The sequence below is a fragment of the Muscardinus avellanarius genome (genome assembly GCF_963383645.1).
Source record: "Muscardinus avellanarius genome assembly, chromosome: X".
In the NCBI taxonomy this organism is placed as follows: Eukaryota; Metazoa; Chordata; class Mammalia; order Rodentia; family Gliridae; genus Muscardinus; species Muscardinus avellanarius.
This window is the reverse complement of record NC_137792.1, coordinates 45,356,669-45,378,621: the sequence shown is the minus strand read 5'-3', so window position 1 is coordinate 45,378,621 and position 21,953 is coordinate 45,356,669. Positions and strand designations below refer to the sequence as shown.

At 49.6% G+C, this 21,953-nt stretch overlaps 3 protein-coding genes across 4 annotated transcripts in view; 2 read left to right on the top strand and 1 right to left on the bottom strand.

Annotated features, from left to right (window-relative positions):
* Positions 1–3,393: 3,393 nt before the first annotated feature.
* Positions 3,394–5,754, top strand: HSD17B10 (hydroxysteroid 17-beta dehydrogenase 10; the record flags this gene model as incomplete). Its single annotated transcript, XM_080719191.1, has 6 exons — positions 3,394–3,420; positions 3,762–3,926; positions 4,767–4,931; positions 5,067–5,195; positions 5,285–5,393; positions 5,564–5,754. 6 exons carry the CDS (start codon positions 3,394–3,396, stop codon positions 5,752–5,754), a joined length of 786 nt encoding a protein of 261 aa, XP_080575317.1.
* A 437-nt stretch (positions 5,755–6,191) lies between these two features.
* Positions 6,192–17,130, bottom strand: RIBC1 (RIB43A domain with coiled-coils 1; the record flags this gene model as incomplete). 2 transcript variants are annotated; one of them, XM_080719116.1, is made up of 7 exons in its annotated part: positions 6,192–6,273; positions 6,389–6,783; positions 7,316–7,434; positions 12,555–12,899; positions 13,100–13,181; positions 14,288–14,404; positions 17,058–17,130. In XM_080719116.1, the coding sequence occupies 6 exons, from the start codon at positions 14,402–14,404 to the stop codon at positions 6,192–6,194; spliced, it is 1,140 nt and encodes a 379-aa protein (XP_080575242.1). The 2 variants fall into 2 exon arrangements, with proteins under 2 accessions (XP_080575242.1, XP_080575241.1); XM_080719115.1 differs by lacking the exons at positions 6,192–6,273; positions 12,555–12,899; positions 17,058–17,130 and having other exon boundaries at positions 6,385–6,783.
* A 351-nt stretch (positions 17,131–17,481) lies between these two features.
* The window catches only part of SMC1A (structural maintenance of chromosomes 1A), a gene marked incomplete at both ends in the record, with an annotated part of 45,439 nt that continues 40,967 nt past the window's right edge, over positions 17,482–21,953 (top strand). Inside the window, one exon of the mRNA XM_080719058.1 lies at positions 17,482–17,590. Within this exon, the coding sequence (XP_080575184.1) occupies positions 17,482–17,590 (109 nt within the window). The remainder of the gene's footprint in view (positions 17,591–21,953) is intronic.

The window sequence follows — 21,953 nt, the reverse complement described above, 5'->3', positions numbered from 1 at the left end:
AAGGCCGGCCGTGAGCCTGCTATTCTCCTGTCTCAGCTTCCCAAGTACTGCCATTACAGGTGTGTGCCATCATGCTTGGCTTCCCAGTACAACATATTATTTATTTTTATTTTTTTATTTTTTGGTGGTACTGGGGATGGAGCCCAGGGGCCCTCTACCTCTGGACTACACTTCCAGACCTATTTTATATTTTATTTGTATACAGGGTCTCTTAAGCCAGCTGAGGGTGGCTTTGAACCTGCGCGATCCTCCTGTCTCAGCCTCCGAAGCGCGGGGATTACAAGCGTGCGCCACCACGCCCGGCTTGCCCAGTACAACATATTAAAAGAATAATAATTTTTGCAGTGCTGGGGATGGAGCTCAGTGCCTTGCTCATGCTAGTCAAGTGCTCTTACTGCTCAGCTACCTCCCCCGGCCCTTTTATTTTTATTATTTTAGAGAGGGCCTTGTTAAGTTGCTCAGGCTGGCTATAAATTTGTGATCCTCCTGCCTCTGCCACCCAAATAACTGGTATTACAGGTATGTGTCACCATGAATTGTTAAAACATTTTTTAAGAAGCTCCTATTTATTGCTGGATGTGGTGGCGCACGCTTGTAATCCCAGCATTCGGGAGGCTGAGACAGGAGGATCGCAGTTCAAGGACAGCCTCAGCTACTTAGGGAAGCCCTTGGCAACTCAGCAAGACCCTGTTTCAAAATAAAGAATAAAAAATAGGGCTGGGGGGTATAGCTTGGAGGTAGAATGCCCCTGGGTTCCAGCCCTAGTACTGCAAAAGAAAGACATAAAGAAAGAAAGAAGGAAAGAAAGAAAGAAAGAAAGAAAGAAAGAAAGAAAGAAAGAAAAGCTCCTATTTAGCTGAGCATGGTGGTGCACACTTGTAATTCCAGTATTTGGGAGGATCTCAGGTTTGAGGACATCCTCAGCAAGTGGTAAGACTCTCATCAACCTAGCGAGACCCTGTTTCAAAATTAAAAAAATAAAATAGAGCTGAGGGTGTAGCTTGGAGGTACAATGTTTCTGAGTTCAATCCCCAGTACCAAAAATAATAATGATAAAAATAAGGCCGGGCGTGGTGGCGCACGCTTGTAATCCCCGCGCTTGGGAGGCAGAGACAGGAGGATCGCGCAAGTTCGAAGCCGCTGCACTGGCTTAAGAGACCCTGTTTCCAAATAAAATATAAAAATAGGTTCGGGAGTGTAGCCCGGAGGTAGAAGGGTTCCATCCCCAGTACCACCAAAAATAATAATAATGATAAAATAATAAAAATAAAGATAAAATAAGGCTAGGGGTTCAGCTCAGAGATTGAAAGCACCTGGGTTCAATCCCCTGTATCACATACACACACACACACACACACACACACACACACACCCCTACTTAATGAGCTGAAAAAAGACTCCTTTGTATTGTAGAACTAAGAACATCCTTGAGACTTCAGCATGCTCAGCCTTAAAAATTTCTGTATGTCTAATTGTATTTATTTTATGTAAATAAACTAGAACAATTATATAAGTTTCTGTGATGGCTGTAGATGAAAATAAGTTATGATCTGGCAAAATAAGTGGATTTCGTATCTGTTCCATAAAAAAAAAAAAACTAAAAAGGGTGGGGGCGTACCTCGGAGGTAGAATGCCCCTGGGTTCCATCCCCAGCACTGCAAAAATAAAAAGTTGATTTTCCTATGCCATGCTTGTCAGCTAAGAAGCAGGAGAAGGTCTGCTCCCAGACAGAGCTGTGAGAATCCAGGAGGCAAACCCAGTTTGAACAAGTGCCATTGTACTTCTGAGCTACACACCCCCAGACCTATTTTTTTTTGTCTTTTTATGTTTGAAACAGGGTCTCACTAAGTTACGAAGGGCCTTGCTAAGTAGATGAGGCTGGCCACAAATCGAGATCCTCCAGTCTCTGCCTCCCAAATGCTGAGATTACGAGCTTGCGCCACCGCCCGGCTCACTCCTACCCTTCTGATTTTTGTATTTTGAAACAGGGTCTTGTTAGGTCAAACGTCGAGAGTAACCAAGCTGGAAGAGGATGTGGGAGCAAAATTTCATGTGGATAGCTGCCAGAAGATGGGCTGAGGCCCAAGTGGCTGTTCAGCAGCAAAGGACAGGGTGGAGAGCTGTTTATAGGAGAGGGGCCCGCAAAGTCCCAGGTGGTCTGCAAAGCACTGGAAGCTGCACTTGTGAAATCAGATAGGGTCGGTTTCGGTGGAACCAGGTGAGGTAGGCTGGTCTGGGGCTTTAGATTATCTTTAAAACAGGCCCCTGCAAAGAAACTGGAGAAACTGGACAAAGGGCAATTGTCCCCTGGGGGAGACGGGTAGGAAGTTGCTGCAACCATTTATGACATTGGGCTTTATTGTGATCAGATTACATTGTCCGCACCGCAGTGGTCGAAGTTGCTGAGGGTCTTACGAAGTTGCTGAGGCTGGCCTCGAACTTGTGATCCTTCCAACTTACTCCCGCCAAGTATTGACGTTAGAGGTGTGCACCACCGTGCCCGGCTAGGCACGAAACTTTTATTATTTCTCTGGGTATCCCCAGTGCCTTACAGAGTCTGGCATATAGAAGTCCCAAATGGCTTTGCTTGCTTGCTTTTTCCGGCACTGGGGCTGGAACCTAGGACATTCTACCTCCAAGCTCTACAGCTCCTACAGCCCTATTTTTATTCTTTATCTTGAAACAAGGTCTCACTGAGTTGCAGAGGGCCTCACTAAGTAGCTGAGGCTGTCCATGAACCGTGATCCTCAGGTCTCAGCCTCCCGAATGCTGGGATTACAAATTTGCGCCACCACGCCCGGCTCTATTTTTAGATTTTTTTTTTTTTTTTTTTTTTTGCGGGTCTGGGGATGGAACCCAGGAGCATTTGACCTCCGAGTTACACCCCCTGCCCTATTTTTTATTCTTTATTTTGAAACGGGGTCTCACTGAGTTGCAAAGGGCCTCACTAAGTAGCTGAGGCTGGCCGCGAACCGCGATCCTCAGGTCTCAGCCTCCCGAATGCTGGGATTACAAACGTGCGCCACCACGCCCGGCTTCAAATACTTTTCTACTCTAAGACCTTTTCTGCAGAGAGAGGACTCACTTTCAATCCCCACCCTCCCTACCCCACGTGGAGCTGGCCCGCTAACCCCGCAGTTAGCGGGACCAAGGGGGTGTGTTGATTTTGCGCTGCTGCCATTGGGCTCTTTCTCGCAGTGAAAAAAAGTCTCTGTAAATGCCTGATAAGGACTTCGCCTTTGCGCCAAGGTCCGGGAACTGCAGGCCACGCCCCCGCGTCTCGCGCGGCGGACGTCCCAGCCCGTAGGCTCCGCCCACTCGCCCGCCCTCGACCAATCAGCAAGCGTTTGTGAAAAAGGACAAAAAGCCCTCCAGTGGCAGAGCCGGTGCAAAATGGCTGCGGCGTGTCGAAAAGTGAAGGTAGATTGCTCCTTTCCTCTAAAAAACGCCGCGCTCCGCGGGCTGGGATGGCGCGCGGCCGGGAACTGGGGAGAAGAGATTGGTGACGGGAGAAAGACTCGTGCTTATTTGGGTCTGGTATTGCAGCTGTTGGGCTCAGTAAAGTGAAAGGCAGCATTCCGTTGCATGTGTATGTGGGGTGCAGAACCGCTTTTCTGGGGATGAGACACCCCCCAGGTCTCTTGATTGAGGAGAAACACATCTGGGCCACGCCCCCTCCCCCGCAGAAGTGTGGAGAACCGGCAGGTGAAGGGGTGGGGTGGTCTGCACAGCGCAGCAGCTGGTCGTGTCCCTCTCCACAGGGCTTGGTCGCACTGATCACCGGAGGAGCCTCGGGTCTTGGCCTGGCCACGGCGGAGCGACTGGTGGGACAGGGGGCCTCTGCTGTGCTTCTGGATCTGCCCAACTCGGGTGGGGAGGACCAGGCTAAGAAGCTAGGAAGCAGCTGCGTGTTTGCCCCAGCCGACGTAAGTGGTGCTCTCCCGGGTGGGCACGAGGTCACTAACACTTTTCTGGGAACCCATGGGGGTCGCTTCCAGAAAGGTGTCCTCTATGGGGGTGATGAACCCATTACTTCGTTCCTTATGACCTGAGCCTTCAAGCACTGTGGGAGTACGGTAAGGATTCCCTAGCCAGGTGCAGTAGGCACATGCCTGTAATACTAGTGGAAGCTGAGATAGGAGAATCGCAGGTTCGAGGCCAGCCTGGGCAACTGAGAGAGCCCTTCAGCAACTTAGCAAGACCCTGTTTCAAAATAAAAAGGGAAAAGCAGCTGAGAGTGTAGCTTAGAGGTAGAATGCCCCTGGGTTAGATCCCCAGTACCAAAGGGAAAAAGAGGATTCTATAAAGCCAAGATTCACTACATAGTTTGAAAATGCGTATTGTGCCCTATAATCTCACATTTACAAAGTTGATAAACATTTTTTTCTATGAAACAAACCACAGAAAGTAGAGCCTGATGAAATAAATCATCTTAGCAAGTAGAGGCACAAAAAAGAAGCTAGTTTATATTCCTGTCACAGAGTCCTGAAACAGGTTTGTTAATACTCATCCACGGCAATTGAGAATCACCAGGAGTATCTGGATTTATCAAAAGAGGGTATTAGACTTAAAAACTGTTTTGCTACATGTCCCTACAGTACCTAACGTTTTCATCTTCACCCCCACTCTTCCAAAGTTTTCCCACACCTCTTTCTCTTGGCCTCTCTTTGGTCACACAGCTCTGTTCTCACCCAAGGACTGGGCCTCCTCTGCCCCAGGCTCAGTGGTGAGCAGTGAACACCTGTCCTCCACTTCTTCCTTTGAAGGTGACCTCTGAGAAGGACATTCAGGCAGCCCTGACTCTAGCAAAAGAAAAGTTTGGCCGAGTAGATGTGGCTGTCAACTGTGCAGGTATTGCAGTGGCCATTAAGACGTACAACTCAAAGAGGAAGGAGTCCCATGCCTTGGAGGAGTTCCAGCGAGTTCTCAATGTAAGTCTTTAGCAGTTTTCTAGGGGTGGGAATGAGAGCTATCTGTCTGGGGATACCCTCAAAGCTCTCAGGGAACAAAGGGCAGCCTCTGCCTCGGGCCCCACACCATACCATGTCGCTCTGCTCGTCCTCCAGGTGAATCTCGTGGGCACCTTCAATGTGATCCGTCTGGTTGCTGGTGAGATGGGCCAGAATGAACCAGACCAGGGAGGCCAGCGTGGGGTTATCATCAACACTGCCAGCGTGGCTGCCTTTGAGGGCCAGGTGTGTGGGCGGGTGCCTTCGAGGCACAGGTGTGACTCCTCTGAGGCTGAGTGAGGCTTTCCCAACTATGACCTCCACTTCTTTTCTAGGTTGGACAAGCTGCGTACTCCGCATCCAAGGGGGGCATAGTAGGCATGACGTTGCCCATCGCTCGGGATCTGGCTCCCATGGGCATCCGAGTGATGACCATTGCTCCAGGTACATGAACCCCTCTCCCCACCATCTCTGAGATTGGGTGGGGTCTCTGGGAGGTCGAGAGGGGACGGTATCTACCACCTAAGCGACAACAGCCTCCCATCTTGGGCCCTAGGAGGGTACCATGACGTAGGGCTAAGGTGAGGACGCAGCAGTGGGTCTCTCTTGTCTAGGTCTGTTTGGCACGCCACTGCTGACCAGCCTCCCAGAGAAGGTCCGCAACTTCCTGGCTAGCCAGGTGCCCTTCCCCAGCCGACTGGGTGACCCTGCTGAGTATGCTCATCTGGTTCAGACCATAATCGAGAACCCATTCCTCAACGGAGAGGTCATCCGGCTGGATGGAGCCATCCGCATGCAGCCCTGAAGGGAGGAGGAGTGTGCCCCTCTTCCCCCAGGGTACTGTTGTCCAGCTTGGGAAGGAAGCTCGGTCACCATTTCGTAATGCTGCCCACTGGTCACCCTCTGTGCCTAATAAAGTCTTTCACGCAAGATGTGGGCAGTGCTGTGTGCTGGGGGTCAAGCAAGGGGAAGAGAGGCGAGGGCTCTGACTAGGCTAGATGCTCAGAGCCTCAGGGGGAGGGGAGGCAGGCAGTACCTCTTCTGTTTATTTTGGTGTGTATGCACTGTTATAACACATGGCCTTGATTTTAGGGAATAACTTTATTACCTAGAGTGGAAGATGGGGGTATTGTCTTAGCTCTCTCCCGCTGGGAAATAGATGGGGAGGTATGTAGCACTTCTTTAGACTCCTAGCCATCTATGAACTTAATTGGAGAGACGGGAGAGATGACCATCCTGAGCTCAGCGGCTGCTGGTGTTGAACTGGAGATAATAATCAGCTGTAGGCTGGTTGGTGTAGATTAATGAATTCAGATAATTCTGGCTGTAAAAGAAGTCCGGAGGCCTCAGTGGATGTGCTCGCCCTCCCTCCCTGGTCCTTGCCATCCCTCCTGACCTCCCGCGGCCTTCCCGACCGGCTGCCAGCCCCGAGAACTCACTGGGCTTTTTGCTCACTGGCGAGGTGCTGGTTGAAGGAGCCTAGCCCCCTCCGGAATTCAGCACACAGTTCCCTCTCCTGCTCCTCCAGCTCCAGTGCCGCCTGAGCCAGCTGTGTGCTCTGGATCTCCCATTTTTTCTCCAGCGCCTGCTCGGCCTGGCGCCTCGCCTCCTTCTCCCGCCACTGTGCCTCCTGGACTTGCCTGATGGCAGATCGCTGCTCAGGGGTCATGCCCTTCCAGCAATAAGTCAGGACCCGGTGGGGAGCCATGGGGTGTTGGGCGACACGGGGGTTCTCAGTGAGTAGGTCACTGGTGACCTGGTTCTGGATCTCCGTGAAGTTGGCCTCCTGTTGGCGCTGATACTCGTGGCGCTGCCGCTCGGCCAGCTCAGCTGCCTGGTGGGGCCCCCAAATGTTAAGTGTTTGGGTGCCCAACCTCAGGGAAATCTAAGCTTCAGGGGTAGGAGAAACAGGGCCTTACCTACCCCTCCATCTTGGGGAAAGAAGGAAGAGACACTGCATGGCTTTTTTTTTGGTGTACTGGAGACTGAACCCAGGGGGGTCCTACCTCCGAGGTAAAACAGGGTCTCACTAAGTTGCTGAGGCTGGCCTTGAATCTGTGATCCTCCTGTTTCAGTCTCCCAAGTTCTGGGATTACAGGCCTGTACACCATGCATGGCCTTTTAATTACCTGAATGGTTGGGGGGTAGAAGGGGCAGGGGACTTCTCTGTGCCCAGGACTAGGGATGAGAGAGCAGTGTTCCATTCTCAAATTAGCCTGCACCTGGATGTGGAAAGGGGTGACTCATGGCAGGTTAGAGAGGGGTGACGTAAGTGGGTGGGGGGTCACCAGGAAGCTGAGGATGCTTGCTGGTCCTGATGTGAGGTGCGGGAAGGGGATCAGCCCTGGGGTTTGGGAGGGCCATACCTGAGCTCTGTTGGCATTGGCCGCAGCACACCTCATGCTGATGCGACAGGACTCCTCCAGTTTGGCAAGATGGGCGGCCTGCATGTCCATGGCTATGCGCAGCTGGTCACTGAGCATATCTGAATAGAGAGACACGGCCTGCTCCGTTCCTGCTTCGCTCACTCCGCCATTTCCACAACAAGCTTTCTGAATGCATATGTGGTATGGGAGGGGATGGCGTCCAAGCTCTAAGGATGTGGAAGGAGCTACTCTCTGGGGGTAGGGGCAGCCAAAGCGTGGCAGCGGGTTACAGTGCAGCTCTGCCACCTCTGAAATGCGTGGCCCTGGTAAACCGTTTCATCTCTCTGAGCCTCGGGATTAGGACCATGTGTTGGGTTCTGTCCCCCGGTCTACTAAGGGAGCCAAGTGAAACAGCTAATGAGACCACAGTCTGGCAGGGACAATAGCAGAGATGTGTGTGGGTGTTATGAAGGGTATGGGGACTGGGGATGGAGCTCAGACCTACTAGAGCATGTGCTTAGCATGCGCAAGGCCCTGGGTACAGTCAGCACTCAAACCAAACCAAAGGAAGAAACATGAAGTCAGCTCTGTGCATGGGAGGCTGAGACCAGAGACGGCAGGTTTAAGGCTAGCCTCGGCGACTTAGCAAGACCCCTGCGATCCTCCTGTCTCCGCCTTCCGAGTACTGGGACTACAGGCATGTGCCACCATGCCTGGCTCAAGGCCCTATTTAAAAATAAAAAGGGCTGAGGATGTAGCTTGGAAGTAGAATACCCCTGAGTGTAACCCCAATATAAATAATAAACACAGAGCATTTTGCATAAGGCAAAACGACTAAATAGCTTTCCAGGCTGCGGGCACAGCTCAACTGGACAGTTTTCCCACTCTAGCCACACACTGATCTCCTTTTCCTAGGACCTGGCAGGCACTGGTGATTTGAAAGGTGAACAGTGCAAGTAGATAACACATGGTCCTGTCCTTGAAGGGCTTCCTTTAGAGGGGAGGACATGACCATAGATAATATCATAATAGTGGCTTTTCTGGGTGATAGGGATTATTAAGTTCTATTTTGTGGTACTGGGATTGAACCCAGGACACTACCACTGAGCTATATTCCTAGCCCTCTTTAAAAGTTTGAAGCAGTGTCTCATGAACTTGCTGAGTCTTGCTAAGTTGCTGAGGCTGGCCTCAAACCTGTCACCCTCCTGTCTCAGCCTCCCAAGTCCTGGAATTGTAGGTGTGCCCTACCATGCCCGGTGTATTATCCCCAATTTTTTTTTGTGGTACTGGGGATAGAACCCAGGGGCATTCTACCTCTGAGCTACGCCCCCAGCCCCATTTTTTATTCTTTATTTTAAAACAGGGTTTCACTAAGTTGCAGAGTGTCTCACTAAATAGCCGAGGCTGGCCGTGAACCTCCTGTCTCAGCCTCCCAAGTACAGGGATTACAAGCATGTGCCACTATACCTGGTCCCAGTTTTTTTTTTTTTTTTGAGGGAGTACTAGAAGTTGAACCCAGATACCTTCTACTCTAAGCTCCACCCAGCCCTATTTATTTATTTATTTATTTATTTATTTATTTATTTATTTATTGGTGGTACGGGGGATTGAACCCTTCTACCTCCGGGCTACACTCCCAGACCTATTTTATATTTTATTTGGAAACAGGGTCTCTTAAGCCAGCGAGGCTGGCTTTGAACTCGCGCGATCCTCCTGTCTCTGCCTCCCAAGCGTGGGGATTACAAGCGTGTGCCACCACGCCCGGCTGAGATTTTTTATTTTGAAACAAGGTCTCAAGTGGGCATGGTGGTTCACACTTGTAATCCTAGTACTTGGGAGGCTGAGACAGGAGTTTCACAGGTTTGAGATCACCCTTGACAATTTAGTGAGGCTCTCAGCAACCTAGTGACACCCTCTTTCCAAATAAGAATTAAAATTGGTCTCAGAGGTAGAACACCTGTAGGGTCAATTCCAAGTACCACATAGACATAGACACACACAGACAGAATCAAGGTCTCAATAAGTTGCTGTGAGACTTTGCTTAATTGCTGAGGCTGGTCTCAAATCTGTGAAACTCCTGTCTCAGCCTCCTGTATTACAGGCATGTATTACTACATCCGACTACCCATGTGTGTGTGTGTGTTTGTGTGTGTGTTAGTTACTGGAGATTGAACCCAGGTGCATTCTACCTCTGAGCTACACCCCTAGCCCTTTTGCTGAGGCTGGCCTCAAACCTGTGAACTTTCTGTCTCAGCCTCCCAAGTACTAGGATTGCAGGTGTGTGCTACCATGTCCGGCAATTATATTTATTTATTTATTTGTGTTTATTTATTCTACCTCTGACCTAAACCTCCAGCCTGGTTTTATTTTGATGTTGAAACAAGGTCTTGCTAAATTGCTGAGGCTAGTCTCAAACTTTGTGCTCCTGTCTCAGCCCCCAAGCACTGGGATTACAGAAGAAAAAACAAAAATCCACCGTGTGTGAGCCAAGTGCGGTTGTAATTGCAATACTTGGGAGGCTGAGACAGAAGAATTACAGGTAAGCCAGGCGTGGTGGCGCAGGCTTGTAATCCCTGCGCTTGGGAGGCTGAGACAGGAGGATTCCACGGGTTCGAAGCCAGCCTCAGCTGGCTTAAGAGACTCTGTTTCCAAATAAAATATAAAATAGGTCTGGGAGTGTAGCCCAGAGGTAGAAGGGCCCTGGGTTCCATCCCCAGTACCACCAAAAAAAAAAAAAAAAAAAAAAGGATTACAGGTTTTTGGCCAGCCTCAGCTACTTAGTGAGACTTGTTTCAAAATAAATAAAATAGGGCTGGAATGTAGCTCAGAGGTACAATGCCCCTGTGTTCAATCTCAGTACCACCAAAAGAAAAAACAAAAACAAAAACCTGGGTGCGGTACTGCATGCCTGTTATCTCAGTACTTGAGAGGCTGAGGCAGAAGGATCCCAGGTTCAAGGCCTGACTCAGCAACTTAGTGAGACCCTGTTTCAAAATAAAAAAATAAAATAGGGTTGGGATTGTAGCTTGGAGGTAGAATTCCCTGGGTTCAATCTCCAGCACTACAAAAAAAAAAAAAAAAAAGACAAAAAGCTGGCTGGAGGTATAACTCAGTATTAAGACATATGCTTAGCATGCATGAGGCCCTGAGTTTGACCCCAAGCACCCCAAAACATTAAAAAAATTTACAAAAAGCTGGGTGTGGTGGCACACACCTGTAATCACAATATTTGAGAGACTGAAACAGGAGGATCCCAGGTTCAAGGTCAGCTTCAGCAAGCAGTGAGACTCGCATTAACCGAGTGAGACCCTGTTTCAAAATAAAACACATTAAAAATTATTTTTTAGGGCTGGAACTATCGCTTGGAGGTAGACTGCCCATGGGTTCAATCCCTACTACTACTACTACTACTACACACACACACACACACACACACACACACACACACACACACAATGAAGAGCCTGAGGCACAGAAAGCAACATTTCCTTGCCCAAACCAGCTAGGAAGCAGCAGAGCTGTTAGGTATGTGTGTACCTGAGGCTGCCCCAGGTAACAGAGTGCCAGGCTCATGAACAGCAGGCACAGTACATAAATTCCCAGAGTCAGTGATACCAGGCCTGGTGAAGAGCCATTAGGCTGATCTGGTGGGCAGTAGAAGAGGCAGGTGTAGTTTGGGGAATCAAATAAAAGTAGGGACAGTGGAGCCGTGGTGCTTGTAATCCCGGTGTGCTGGAGGCTGAGACAGGAAGACCGCAGGTTTGCAGCCAGTCTTAGCAACTTAGGGATACTCCAATCAACCTAACGAGCCCTTGTTTCAAAATATAAAATGAGCCAGGCTTGTAATTCCAGTATTTGGAAGGCTAGGACAGGAGGATCCCAGGTTCACAACCAGCCTCAGCTGCTTAGTGAGGCCCTCTGCAATTTAGTGAGACCCTGCTTCAAAGTAAGACAGGAGGATCGCACAGGTTCGAAGCCAGCCTCAGCTACTTGGCGAGGCTCTCCGCAACTTAGTGAGATCTGGTTTCAAAATAAAGAATAAAAAATAGGGCTGGGAGTGTAGCTCTGAGGTAGAATGCCCCTGGTTTCAGTCTTTAGTACTGCAAAAACAAACAAAATAATAAACAAAAAAATAGGGCTGGTGGTGTAGCTTGGAGGTAGAATGCCCCTAGGTTCCATCCCCAGTTCTGCAATAAAGTAAAAAATGATACATGAAAAGGGCTGGGGGAAGTTGGGCATGGTGCTGCATGCCTGTAATCCCAGTATGTTGGAGGCTGAGATAGGAGGATCGCAGGTTTGCAGCCAGCCTCAAATTCTCAGCAATCTAGCAAGACCCTGTTTTAAAAAATAAAATAGTTAAAAGGGTTGGGATATAGCTTGGAGGTAGAATGCCCCTAGGTTCAATCAATCTCAATCCCTCCCTCCCTCCCTCCCTCCCTCTCTCTCTCTCTCCCTCCTTCCCTCCCTCCCCTATTCTCTCTCTCTCTCTCTCTCTCTCTCTCTCTCTCTCTCTCTCTCTCTCTTTCTCTCTCTCTCACACACACACACACACACAGCTGGAGGAGCTGGGTGTGGTAGTGCACACTTGTAATCCTAGTACTTGGAAGGCTGAGACAGGATTGCCAACTTTTGGCCAGCTTCAGCAACTTCGTAAGACCCTGTCTCAAAATAAAATAAAAAGAGCCGGGGGCATAAGTTGGGCATGGTGGTGCACCCTTGTAATAACAGTAATTGGGAGGCTGAGATGGGAGGGTTGCAGGTTCACGGTCAGCTTCAGCAACTTAGAGAAGCCCTCTGTAATTTAGTGAGACCCTGTTTCAAAGTAAATAAAATAGAGCTGGGGGTGTAGCTCAGGGGTAGAATGCCCCTGGTATCACAAAATAAATCCCCAGTGCCACAATATAAATTAATAAATACGAGCTGAGGGTGTAGTTCTGAAATACAGTTCCTTGCGTTCAATCTCCACAACGAGGACTATTACTACAAATAATAATGGTGATGAGGGGGGCAATGGAAGTGCTGGGAGGGGCACAGTGATTTTTTTCTGAAAAGGGGCCATAAACCAATAAGCTTGGGACTCTCTGAGCCACACTGCCAGTTACTGAAGGAGGCTGGGGCCTGACAGCTCAAACCTACAGCATCTGCCCAGTAGGTGATGACGGCCTACAGAGTCTGGCTGCGGGGCGCTGTTCCCAGCTGAGGACAGCTCCCTGCTTGGCTGTAGGGCCTGGCCACTCACCTGTACCTTTCTCCTCGGCCCTGATTTGCTGGCGCTCCTGCATCTGCCTCTCCAGGTTGTACCTAACCTGCTCCTGCTGTATTCTCAGGTACTCAGCTCTGTCCAGGTCCTCCCCAAAGAAATACTGCATGCTGGCTGGGCCACAGAAGGCATTGTTGTTACTGAAATAGCCTGGAAACTCGGGCTGGAGTTGCTCTGGATCGCGAAAATCAACATTATATCTGTTTTTGAACTGCTGTTTCTGCTCCCGAAAAGCCTGGATTTTCTTGGCCATGCGACGTGACCGTTCTGCCTCTTCCTTCTCGAGCATCTGGGCTACCAGATCATACTGCGCCTGCTTGGCACCTGGGGGGATGGGCGTGGACATGGAGAAGGCACCCCAGGAGGGTCAGCACCCAGGCAACATGGCCTCTGTTCCCAAGGACCATCTGGTTGGTCTCACTCCCCCGGGATCCCGGGCTCCACCCACAGACAGAACTGCCCCGCCTCGGCCCACTCTCGCTCTTGCTTTAACACCTTCTTTGGCCCCAGCCTTGGGCATTTACCATAAGCCGCATCCTTTTGGCGCTCCGTTGCCTCCCGGAGCTTTTTCTCTTCTACCTGCTTGTTCAGGGCTTCAACATCCACCTGGAAAAAGAACACAGAACATCCACCTGGATCCCAAAGAAAGGAGCTACATCAGGGTAGGGGCCCAGCTGGGGCCTGGATCCTCCTACAGCTCCAAGCACCTACTGCATAAGGTCCAACCTCTGAGCATGGCTTAGAAGAATGTCCGTGGTCCAGCCTCCACATCCTTCCTTCTCCAGCCTCATCTTTACATCTTCTTTCTGTCTCCCCTCATACAAATCTTAGGAGCTGTACTTCCAGTTCCCTGCACATCTTTTATTGGGGGAGGGTATGGGGATTGAACCTAGAGGTATTCTACCTCCAAGCTACACCTCCAGTCCTTTTTATTATTATTTTTTGTGGTACTGGGGATGGAACCCAGGAGCAGTCTACCTCTGAGCTACAACCCCAGCCCTATTTTATATTCTTTATTTTGAAACAGGGACTCTCTGAGTTGCAGAGGGCCTCACTAAGTAGCTGAAGCTGACCACGAACCTGTGATCCTCCTGTCTCAGCCTCCCAAGTACTGGGATTTGTGTGTGCATTACACCCGGCTTATTTATTTATTTATTGCGGTACTGGGGATGGAACCCAGGGGCATCCTACCTCAGAACTACACTCCCAGCCCTATTTGTTATTCTTTTATTTTGAAACAGGATCTCTGAGTTGCAAGGGGCCTCACTAAGTAGCTGAGTCTGTCTGCAAACCACGATCCTCCTGTCTCAGCCTCCCTAATGCTGGGATTACAAGTGTGCGCCACCACACCCAGCTTATTTTCATTTTTGAAATAGGATCTTGCTGAGGCTGGCCTCTAGCCTGTGATCCTCCTGTGTCAGCCTCCTGAGTACTGGGATTACAGGCATGAGTCACCATGCCCGTCTAATAGTATTTCAGGCATATATAATCCCAAATATTCTTTAGGACTTTTTTGGCTCCATATTTCCTGTCTCAAGAATGAGGCCATACGGCCCAGAGCTGACCAGAAAAGAGCCTCCCCTTTCTTTGTATCTAGCTCTAGGGCCCGCTTGAATATGGGAAGGGCTATAATGGACAGTATTCCATTCCATTCCAGGCACAAGAGTGAGGTGACCCGAGTCCAGTGAAATAACCCCCCACTGCCCACTCACTCCCATGACTCGGTTCCGCACATTGAAGAATCGGCTTTGTCGTTCTTTTTCTCGATTTCTTCTAGCCTCAATGGCTGCCACCTCTTTGGGATCTGAAGACAGGTCTACTTTATACATCTAAAACAAAACAAGGGGGAAGTGGAATGGCCCATCAGTGTTGACAGCCATCTGTGACAATATCTCACCTCCATTCCTTCCACCTTATGACAGCTCACCAGTTACCGATTGCTACTGATGTCACTTACAAATAGATTTTATAGCTGTCTCTTCCATCTCACCTGTCACCACCCTAATTCAGGCCTCGCGGTCTGATGACAGGCAATGTTCCCAGGAGCCTCCTAACTGGTCCGCTGCTCCGAGGTTAACCTCTTTGCCCTGGCTGGCGGAGCGATCTTTTCAGAAAGCGAATCTAACGGTGACACTCCTCAGCTTAAAACCTATGTATTTTATGGATTGAACCCAGGGGCATTCTACTTCTGAGTTATACTCTTGGTCCTTTTTATTTTTTTATTTTGAAATAGGATCTCGCTAAGCTGCTGAGACTGTCCTTGACCCTGTGATCCTTCTGTCCCAGCTTTCCAAGTAGTGGGATTACAGGCGCGTGTCACTTGTAATGAGGTGCTAATGAGGTTTCATATCTTTTAATGTGTTCGACCATTTTTGTTCACTCTGTAAAGTGCCAATTCATATATTTTGTGTGTGTGTGTGTGTGTGTGTGTGTGTGTGTGTGTGTGTGTTTAATCTTTCAGTTTCTTTTGGCCGTAGGGATTGAACCAAGGGGCACTCTATGTCTGAGCTATACTCCCAGCTCTATATTGCTGAAGCTGGCCTTGGACCTACAACCCTCCAAAATACTGGAATTATGGGCCTGGCTTAAGTTTTATTTTTTAACTGATACACAGAGCTATAAATTTATACCTATTTATGGGGTATCATGTGGTGTTTCAAAACATGCATACATTATGTAATGTTCAAATCAGGATCTATCCTCTCAAAGGCTTATTTTTTTCATGTATTATGGGGACTGAACCCAGGGGCACTCCACCACTGAGCTACATCTCCTAGGGTCTCACTACATTTTCTAAGGCTGGCCTCAAACCTCCAATCCTTCTGTATCAGCCTCCCAAGTACTGGGATTGTAGGGGTGTGCCACCATGCCTGGCTAAATCTCTCTAAATCCAGTTTCTTCCATCTTTTTCTGTAGCAATTATAGTGAGCTGAGTTGTTCGTCCTGAAGTGTCCTAGTTTCTTAAACCCACATCATTCTGGCTCTCATCCATTCCATTCCCCTCAACTCACCCACTGCCCCAGCTCAGACATCCTTGTGTGTGTGAGGGGGGCATTGGGGATTCCATCTGTGGGTGCTCTACTTCTGAACTATAACCTCACCCCTTTTTATTTTGAAACAGGGCCCCACTAAGTTGCTGAGGCTGGCCTCTTCAGCCTGAGATTCTCCTGACTGAGCCTCCCACTTACTGGGATTACAGGTGCCTGGCTCAGACTGCCCTTTTTATTGTTTTGGTACTGGTAATTGGTCTTCATACACGCTAGACAATTGCTCTCCCAGCCTCACTGACTGCTTTTAATTTCTAGGTCTGAAAATGGCACCAACTCCTGACCACAGTGTGAGGTCACAAAGGTAGACATTTAAGTCATGACCTAGCCGGGCGTGGTGGCACACACTTGTAATCCCAGTACTCGGGAGGCTGAGACAGGAAGATCGTGAAGCCCTCTGCAACTTAGACCCTGTTTCAAAATAAAGAATAAGAAAACAGGTCTGGGGGTGTAGCTCAGAGGTAGAATGCTCCTCGGTTCAATCCTCAGTTCTGTAAAAATAAAGTCATGATCTTAGTAATGAGCAGGTGTAAAGAGATAGATGGTAGGGGGATGAAAGTATGATGAGGCTTTGAAAAGGTAGAGAACAGCCATGGTGGCGCACGCTTGTAATCCCGGCATTTGGGAGGCTTGAGACAGGAGGATTGCAGTTCGCTGACCGCCTCAGCTACTCACGGGAGGCCCTTTTCCAACTCAGTGAAAACCTGTTTCAAAATAAAGAATAAAAATTGGGCTGGGGATGTAGCTTAGAGGTAGAATGTCCCTGGGTTCCATCCCCAGACCTGCAAAAAGAAAAAAAAAAGAATAAAAATAGGGCTGGGGGTGTGGCTCGTAGGTAGAATGCCCCCGGGGTCCATCTTTAATGCCGCAGAAAAGAAAAAAGTAGGGAACTGGATAGAGGTGCAGGGAGGGGATCAGAGGAGGAAGGAGAAGGAAGTGGAGAGGTGAAGGGCAGAGAACAGAGACGGAAGAGGAAGAGGGAAGAAGGGGAAGGTGGCCGAAGTAGAATGGGAGAGGCGTAAAGGATGAACGTGGAAAGCACTAGCTTCGGGACCCTGGCTCCTAAAGGTTCACACAAAATACCTTTCTCAGTAATGAATCCCGATTTCGAAGCTCCTCGGTTGGATTCGGGCCCGAGTCTGTTCTTGGATTACAGCTTCAGTCTCTGAGCTCTGCTTGGAGGAACAGGAGGGAAACAGTATCTGAGGCCACTGCCCTCCCTAGCTTGTACCCCTGTCCACCTTCACACTCCATCTCGCTTCCAATGTCACCTCAACCAATGGGCAAAATCTGAGCTCTTTTAACACTGAATCCTCCCACCCTCCCTTCCTTCCCGTCCAGCCCTCCGCTGTCCCAGGTCCTTCCAATTCCCACCCCGGCCTGGTCCAAGCCTTCGGGCTGGCCAGACTAAATAAAGTCCCAGCAGAATTCCCACCTTTCACTTGCCCTGAGGGGCATAGCGTGGCTGTGACTTTCTAACTTGTCTCGGCAAGCGTGGGCTCAAGAGCCGCCTGCCTCTTCGGATCCCGAAAGCTGTTAGGAGTCCTCAGGGCAGCCACGCCTCTTTAACCGCTGTAGGTGCGGTCTGTGGTTGCCACGCAACAAGAATGGGGGGCGTGTCCAAACGCCAGCCTCACGCTCGCGCCCTGGTAACGGATCACCAAAAAAGTCACGTCCGACCGAAGTTCCCGCCCCTGGTTCTCGCTCGGGACGTCAGCCGGAAATCCCGTTCAGCCCGGACTTTTTATCGCGAGATTCCCCCTCCGCCCGGCCTGCACTGCGGCGTTTCCCGCGCGGGCTACCCCGGTTCCCAGGCGTACGGCGCGGCCTCTCCCAGGGCCGCCCGAGCCGCCGCAGCCATGGGGTTCCTGAAATTGATTGAGATCGAGAACTTTAAATCGTACAAGGGTCGACAGATTATCGGACCATTTCAGAGGTTCACCGCCATCATTGGACCCAATGGCTCTGGTGAGATAAACCCGGCTGCGGCCCTACCCACATCCCAGCTAGGACCCCCTATCCGGCACCGGAGTAGTACAGCCCAGCCCATGCCACCTTGAGCGTTGGGAACCCTAGAGAGTTCCTTGCCCCTTCTGGAACAGGGGTTCGGCTCCAGCCCGCCCTACCCGCTCAGGTGCTCTGACTTGAGCCCCTTCCCGAGGTGTCAGTTGCCCGAGTTTTGTGAGGTCCCCGCTCTGGCCCCAGTGGTACGGGCCGAAGGGTACATTGTCCCGCCCACTGCCCCCTCCCGCCAAAAGAGGAGCGTCCCGAGCCAGCTGCCAGCTGTCGGCTTCCTGCCGCGCGGCACCCCGCCAGTCTGGCCGGTTTCAGCTTCCTAGCCTTGTTTGACCCCTCCGGAAAATGTGGGACGGCTCCGTGACTCTGCCGCGGCCTCCGATCCCAAACGGTACACTTGTGCAGCCCGGCGACCCCCAGCCCCACTTCCCATTGGTACGCTCTAATCCCTTTCTTTTTTACTCGAACCCGGAGGCGGCACTTTTGAATTTCGGACCCTGCTCCCAGAGTCTTCAGAGTTCTTGGAGTCCCGACCCTTCACCCCAGAGATTGTAGCCTGGAACTCGCCCCTTTCCTACCGCGGAAACCGTCAAAAGCTTGAACTCCTTCGCCCATCAAATTTGTTGAATGCTTTGATGTTTATCCGTTGTTGTTCAAGTTGTGCAAACAGTGGAGGATAGAATATGAGCAAGTCTGTGCTCCCGGGAACTTATATCCCAGAGGGGAATGTAGACAAGGAAGGAGGAAGAACGTACTTTTTAGACTGTCACAAATGCTGTGCAGAAAACGGGACGGGATAGAATAGCTTGGCCTGTGTCTTTAGATAGTTCATATTGTGTGTAGGGGAGGGGGTACTGAAGAATGGACCCAGGGAATTGTACCCCCGAGCTGCACTCACGTTCTCAGCCCTTTATAAAACTTTGTTTTGAAACAGGGTCTCACTAGGTTGCCGAGAGTCTCCAGGTAGCTGAGGCTGTCCGCAAGCCGGTCTCAGCCTCCCGCCTACTGGGATTACAGGCATGCACCACCATGTCTGGCTAATAGTTCATCTTAACTCATTTTAAATGATACCGGCTGGATTCTTTTCACCTAGTCTCAAAAATGGTCTAATGGGAGAGATGTTCTAGCGGAATCATCCTCTAGCCCTGGAAGAGCCCTTGCTGTGAAATAGCTCATACTGATGCCTTCCCTGGAGTCTTGCTGGTACTTCAGCAAAGTCATTCCCTGCTGTGGGATTAGTCCTGTGTGTTGTAAGGTGTTCAGCAACCTCCACGGCTTTTGCCTATTAGATGACAGCACTCCCAACCCCCAGGTATGACCATCAAAAATGTCTCCTGAGCCAGGCATGGTGGTGTATGCCTGTAATCCCAGCTACTCGATGGCCCGAGGCAGGAGGATAGAAGGCTCATAGCCAACCTGAGCAATTTAGACCATGTTTCCAAATAAAAGGGGCTGGGGATGTAGCTCAGTGGTAGAATGGCCCTTGGACCTCTTGGGAGTGAGTGACAGAGAGAAAAGAAAGGGAGAGAGCCCAGCGTGGTGGCGCACGCTTGTAATCCCAGTACTTGGGAGTCTGAGACAGGAGGATTGCAGGTTTGAAGCCCGGCCTTGACAATTTCGTGAAGCTCTCCACAACTTAGTGAGGCCCTTGTTTCCAAATAAATAAAATCGGGCTGGGGGTATAATTTGGAGATAGAATGCCTCTGGGTTCAATCTCGAGTACAGAAAGAAAGAGAAAGGAAAAAATACCTCCAGACATTGCTAAATTTCCTGGCTGAAGGGCACAGAAACATCCTCCCTCCCACTTTGTTTCAGAACCCTTGGTCTAGAGGGTTCCTGCTTGGAGTTCCACCCAATTTCCTCGGGTTTTGGTGTCACGATCCAGGTGGGAAAAGCCAGGTGGCATCTCTTGGCATCCAGCAGCCTTGGCCCTGGTAGATCTATATATCCAGCTGTTCTGAAAAGGCTGCCCACCCTGGCTCCCATTCTTCGAGGCCCATCTCTGCAAGGCATTCCCTGACTTCCCCGTAATGAATCCCTCTCCCTCTCTGGTACACAATACACTCGGGACACATTAATGTTTCTTTTCTTCTGTATTCCTGGTGTTTTTGTATCTTCATCACTGATCTATGCGCACCCGACAGGAGACATTCCTTGAAATGTTTTATTGGTGTACAGCTCATACTGTATATTGTAAAAATGTTCGCAGTATTGAATGCTTGTGAATAAAAAGGCTTTTGGTTGTGAGGTGTTTCTGTTATCCCTGGAGATCAGGGGAGAAGCCCAAAGGATGGAAATTGGTGCCTTCAAAGACTGACGTCTGGTTTGCATGAAGGGCTGGACGGTGCTGCTGAGATGAGGGAGGCAGACCTGAGTCGAGACTTGTGTCATTTATTGATGGGCTTGTGCCAAATATTTTATTGGGGCGCTTCACATTTCTTTTCTTTTTTTTTTTTTAAACGGGTCTGGGGATGGAGCCCAGGGACAATCGACCTCCGAACTACACCCCCTGCCCTATTATCCATTATTTATTTTGAAACCGGGTCTCACTGAGTTGCAGAGGGCCTAAGTAGCTGAGGCTGTCTCCGCCTCCTGAATGCTGGGATTACAAGCACACCACCACCACGCCCGGCTTTATTTTTCTAAACATTCTTAGTGCTGGGGATTGCCGAGGGCCACACAAATGCTAGGGAAAAGTGCTGTACTGTTGAGTTATATCCTCAGCCCTGGGGCTTTTTACACTTGAATTCTCATACTGACCGTAGGTGAGAGAAGGCATTGGCTGTTTTGTACGAGACTGAGGCACAGAGGTGTAATAACTTGCCCCTGGTTCTTAGAACCAGGCTCAGAACCCACATCTACCATACTTTAAACGTGCTCCCGCCACTCCACAGAGAAGTACGTGCTAATCTGGCTTTAGACCTGTTAATCATGCTTTTTCATTTTTGCAGGCGAGGGGATGGAATTTCCAGCTAAGAAATAGTAAAAATAGGGCTGGAGGTTCAGTCGTAAAGTGCTTTTGGGACATCGGCCTAGAGCTTGATAGGCCAGCACCACAAAAGGAAGGAAGGGCAGGGCAAACAAGGAAAAGACTTGGTAGAACCAAGATCAGAACCTGGTCTGGGTCTGTTTTATTAAAGCACGACCTCTGCTTGCTTGAGTGTGTGCATGCACTGGGGATTGAACCCAGGACCATTCTCATGTTAAGTGTGCGCCTGGCCACCGAGTTACACCTGCTGAACTACTCAAGGTCTTAATCACTGTACTGCCTCCACGAAAGGGACGTTCTTCTGGTTGGGTGGAATGGCATTGGAAATCAGATCCTCAGTTCCGTCATATAACATGTTTTGGGGAGGGGGCTTGAGATCAAATTTAGAAAACTATACCTCTTTCACCCTCTAACCCCAGTCTGAACTTTTAAAAAAAATGTCCTAGTTTTCGGTTCCAGGATGAAGAAAGCAAAAACTCCACTGCTGAAAACATAACGGCTCTTTATGTAAAAAATCTTATTTATTTGTATAGCTTACACACACACACACACACACACACACACACACACACACAAAAGATACACCATTCAGAAAATTGCAAAGGATATAAAGTAAAAAGGAGACTCCCTTCCTTGTCTTGGCTACTTAGTTTCCTTCATGGAAGCAATTACTGTTACATTGTTTACATTTTTATTGTCTTCCTAAGTGTTTTACTCCCCCCCCTTCCCCAGTACTGGGGATTTAGCTCAGGGCTTGGACCTTGCTAGGTAAACATCCTACATCCCCAGCCCCCTTTCTAAAAAAATTGAGACAGGATCTCACTAAATTGCCCAGGCAGCGTGAACTTGGAATCCTCTTGGCTCAGTCTCCTGAGTAACTGGGATTGTAGGAGTGCACTACCATGCCTCACCCCAAGTTTTTTATTTTGGGGGGGTAATGGGGGTGGAACTCAGGAGGGTTCTACCTCCGAGCGACACCCCCAGCCCTATTTTTTTTATTCTTTATTTTGAAACAGGGTTTTACTAAGTTGCAAAGGGCCTTACTAAGTAGTTGAGGCTGGCCTCCAACCTCAATCCTCCTGTTTCAGCCTCCTAAATGCTGGGATTATAAGTGTGTACCACCACACCTGGCTATTGCCCCAAGTTTTTATTGTGAAAATTTGCAAACATGTTGAGTGTGATGGCACATGCCTGTAATCTTAGTACTAGGGAGGCTGAGACAGAAGGATCACAGGCCTTGTTTCCAAATAAAAAATAAAATAGGTCTGGGGGTATAGCTCAGAGGGAGAATGATTTAATTCCCAGCATCACACACACATAAACACA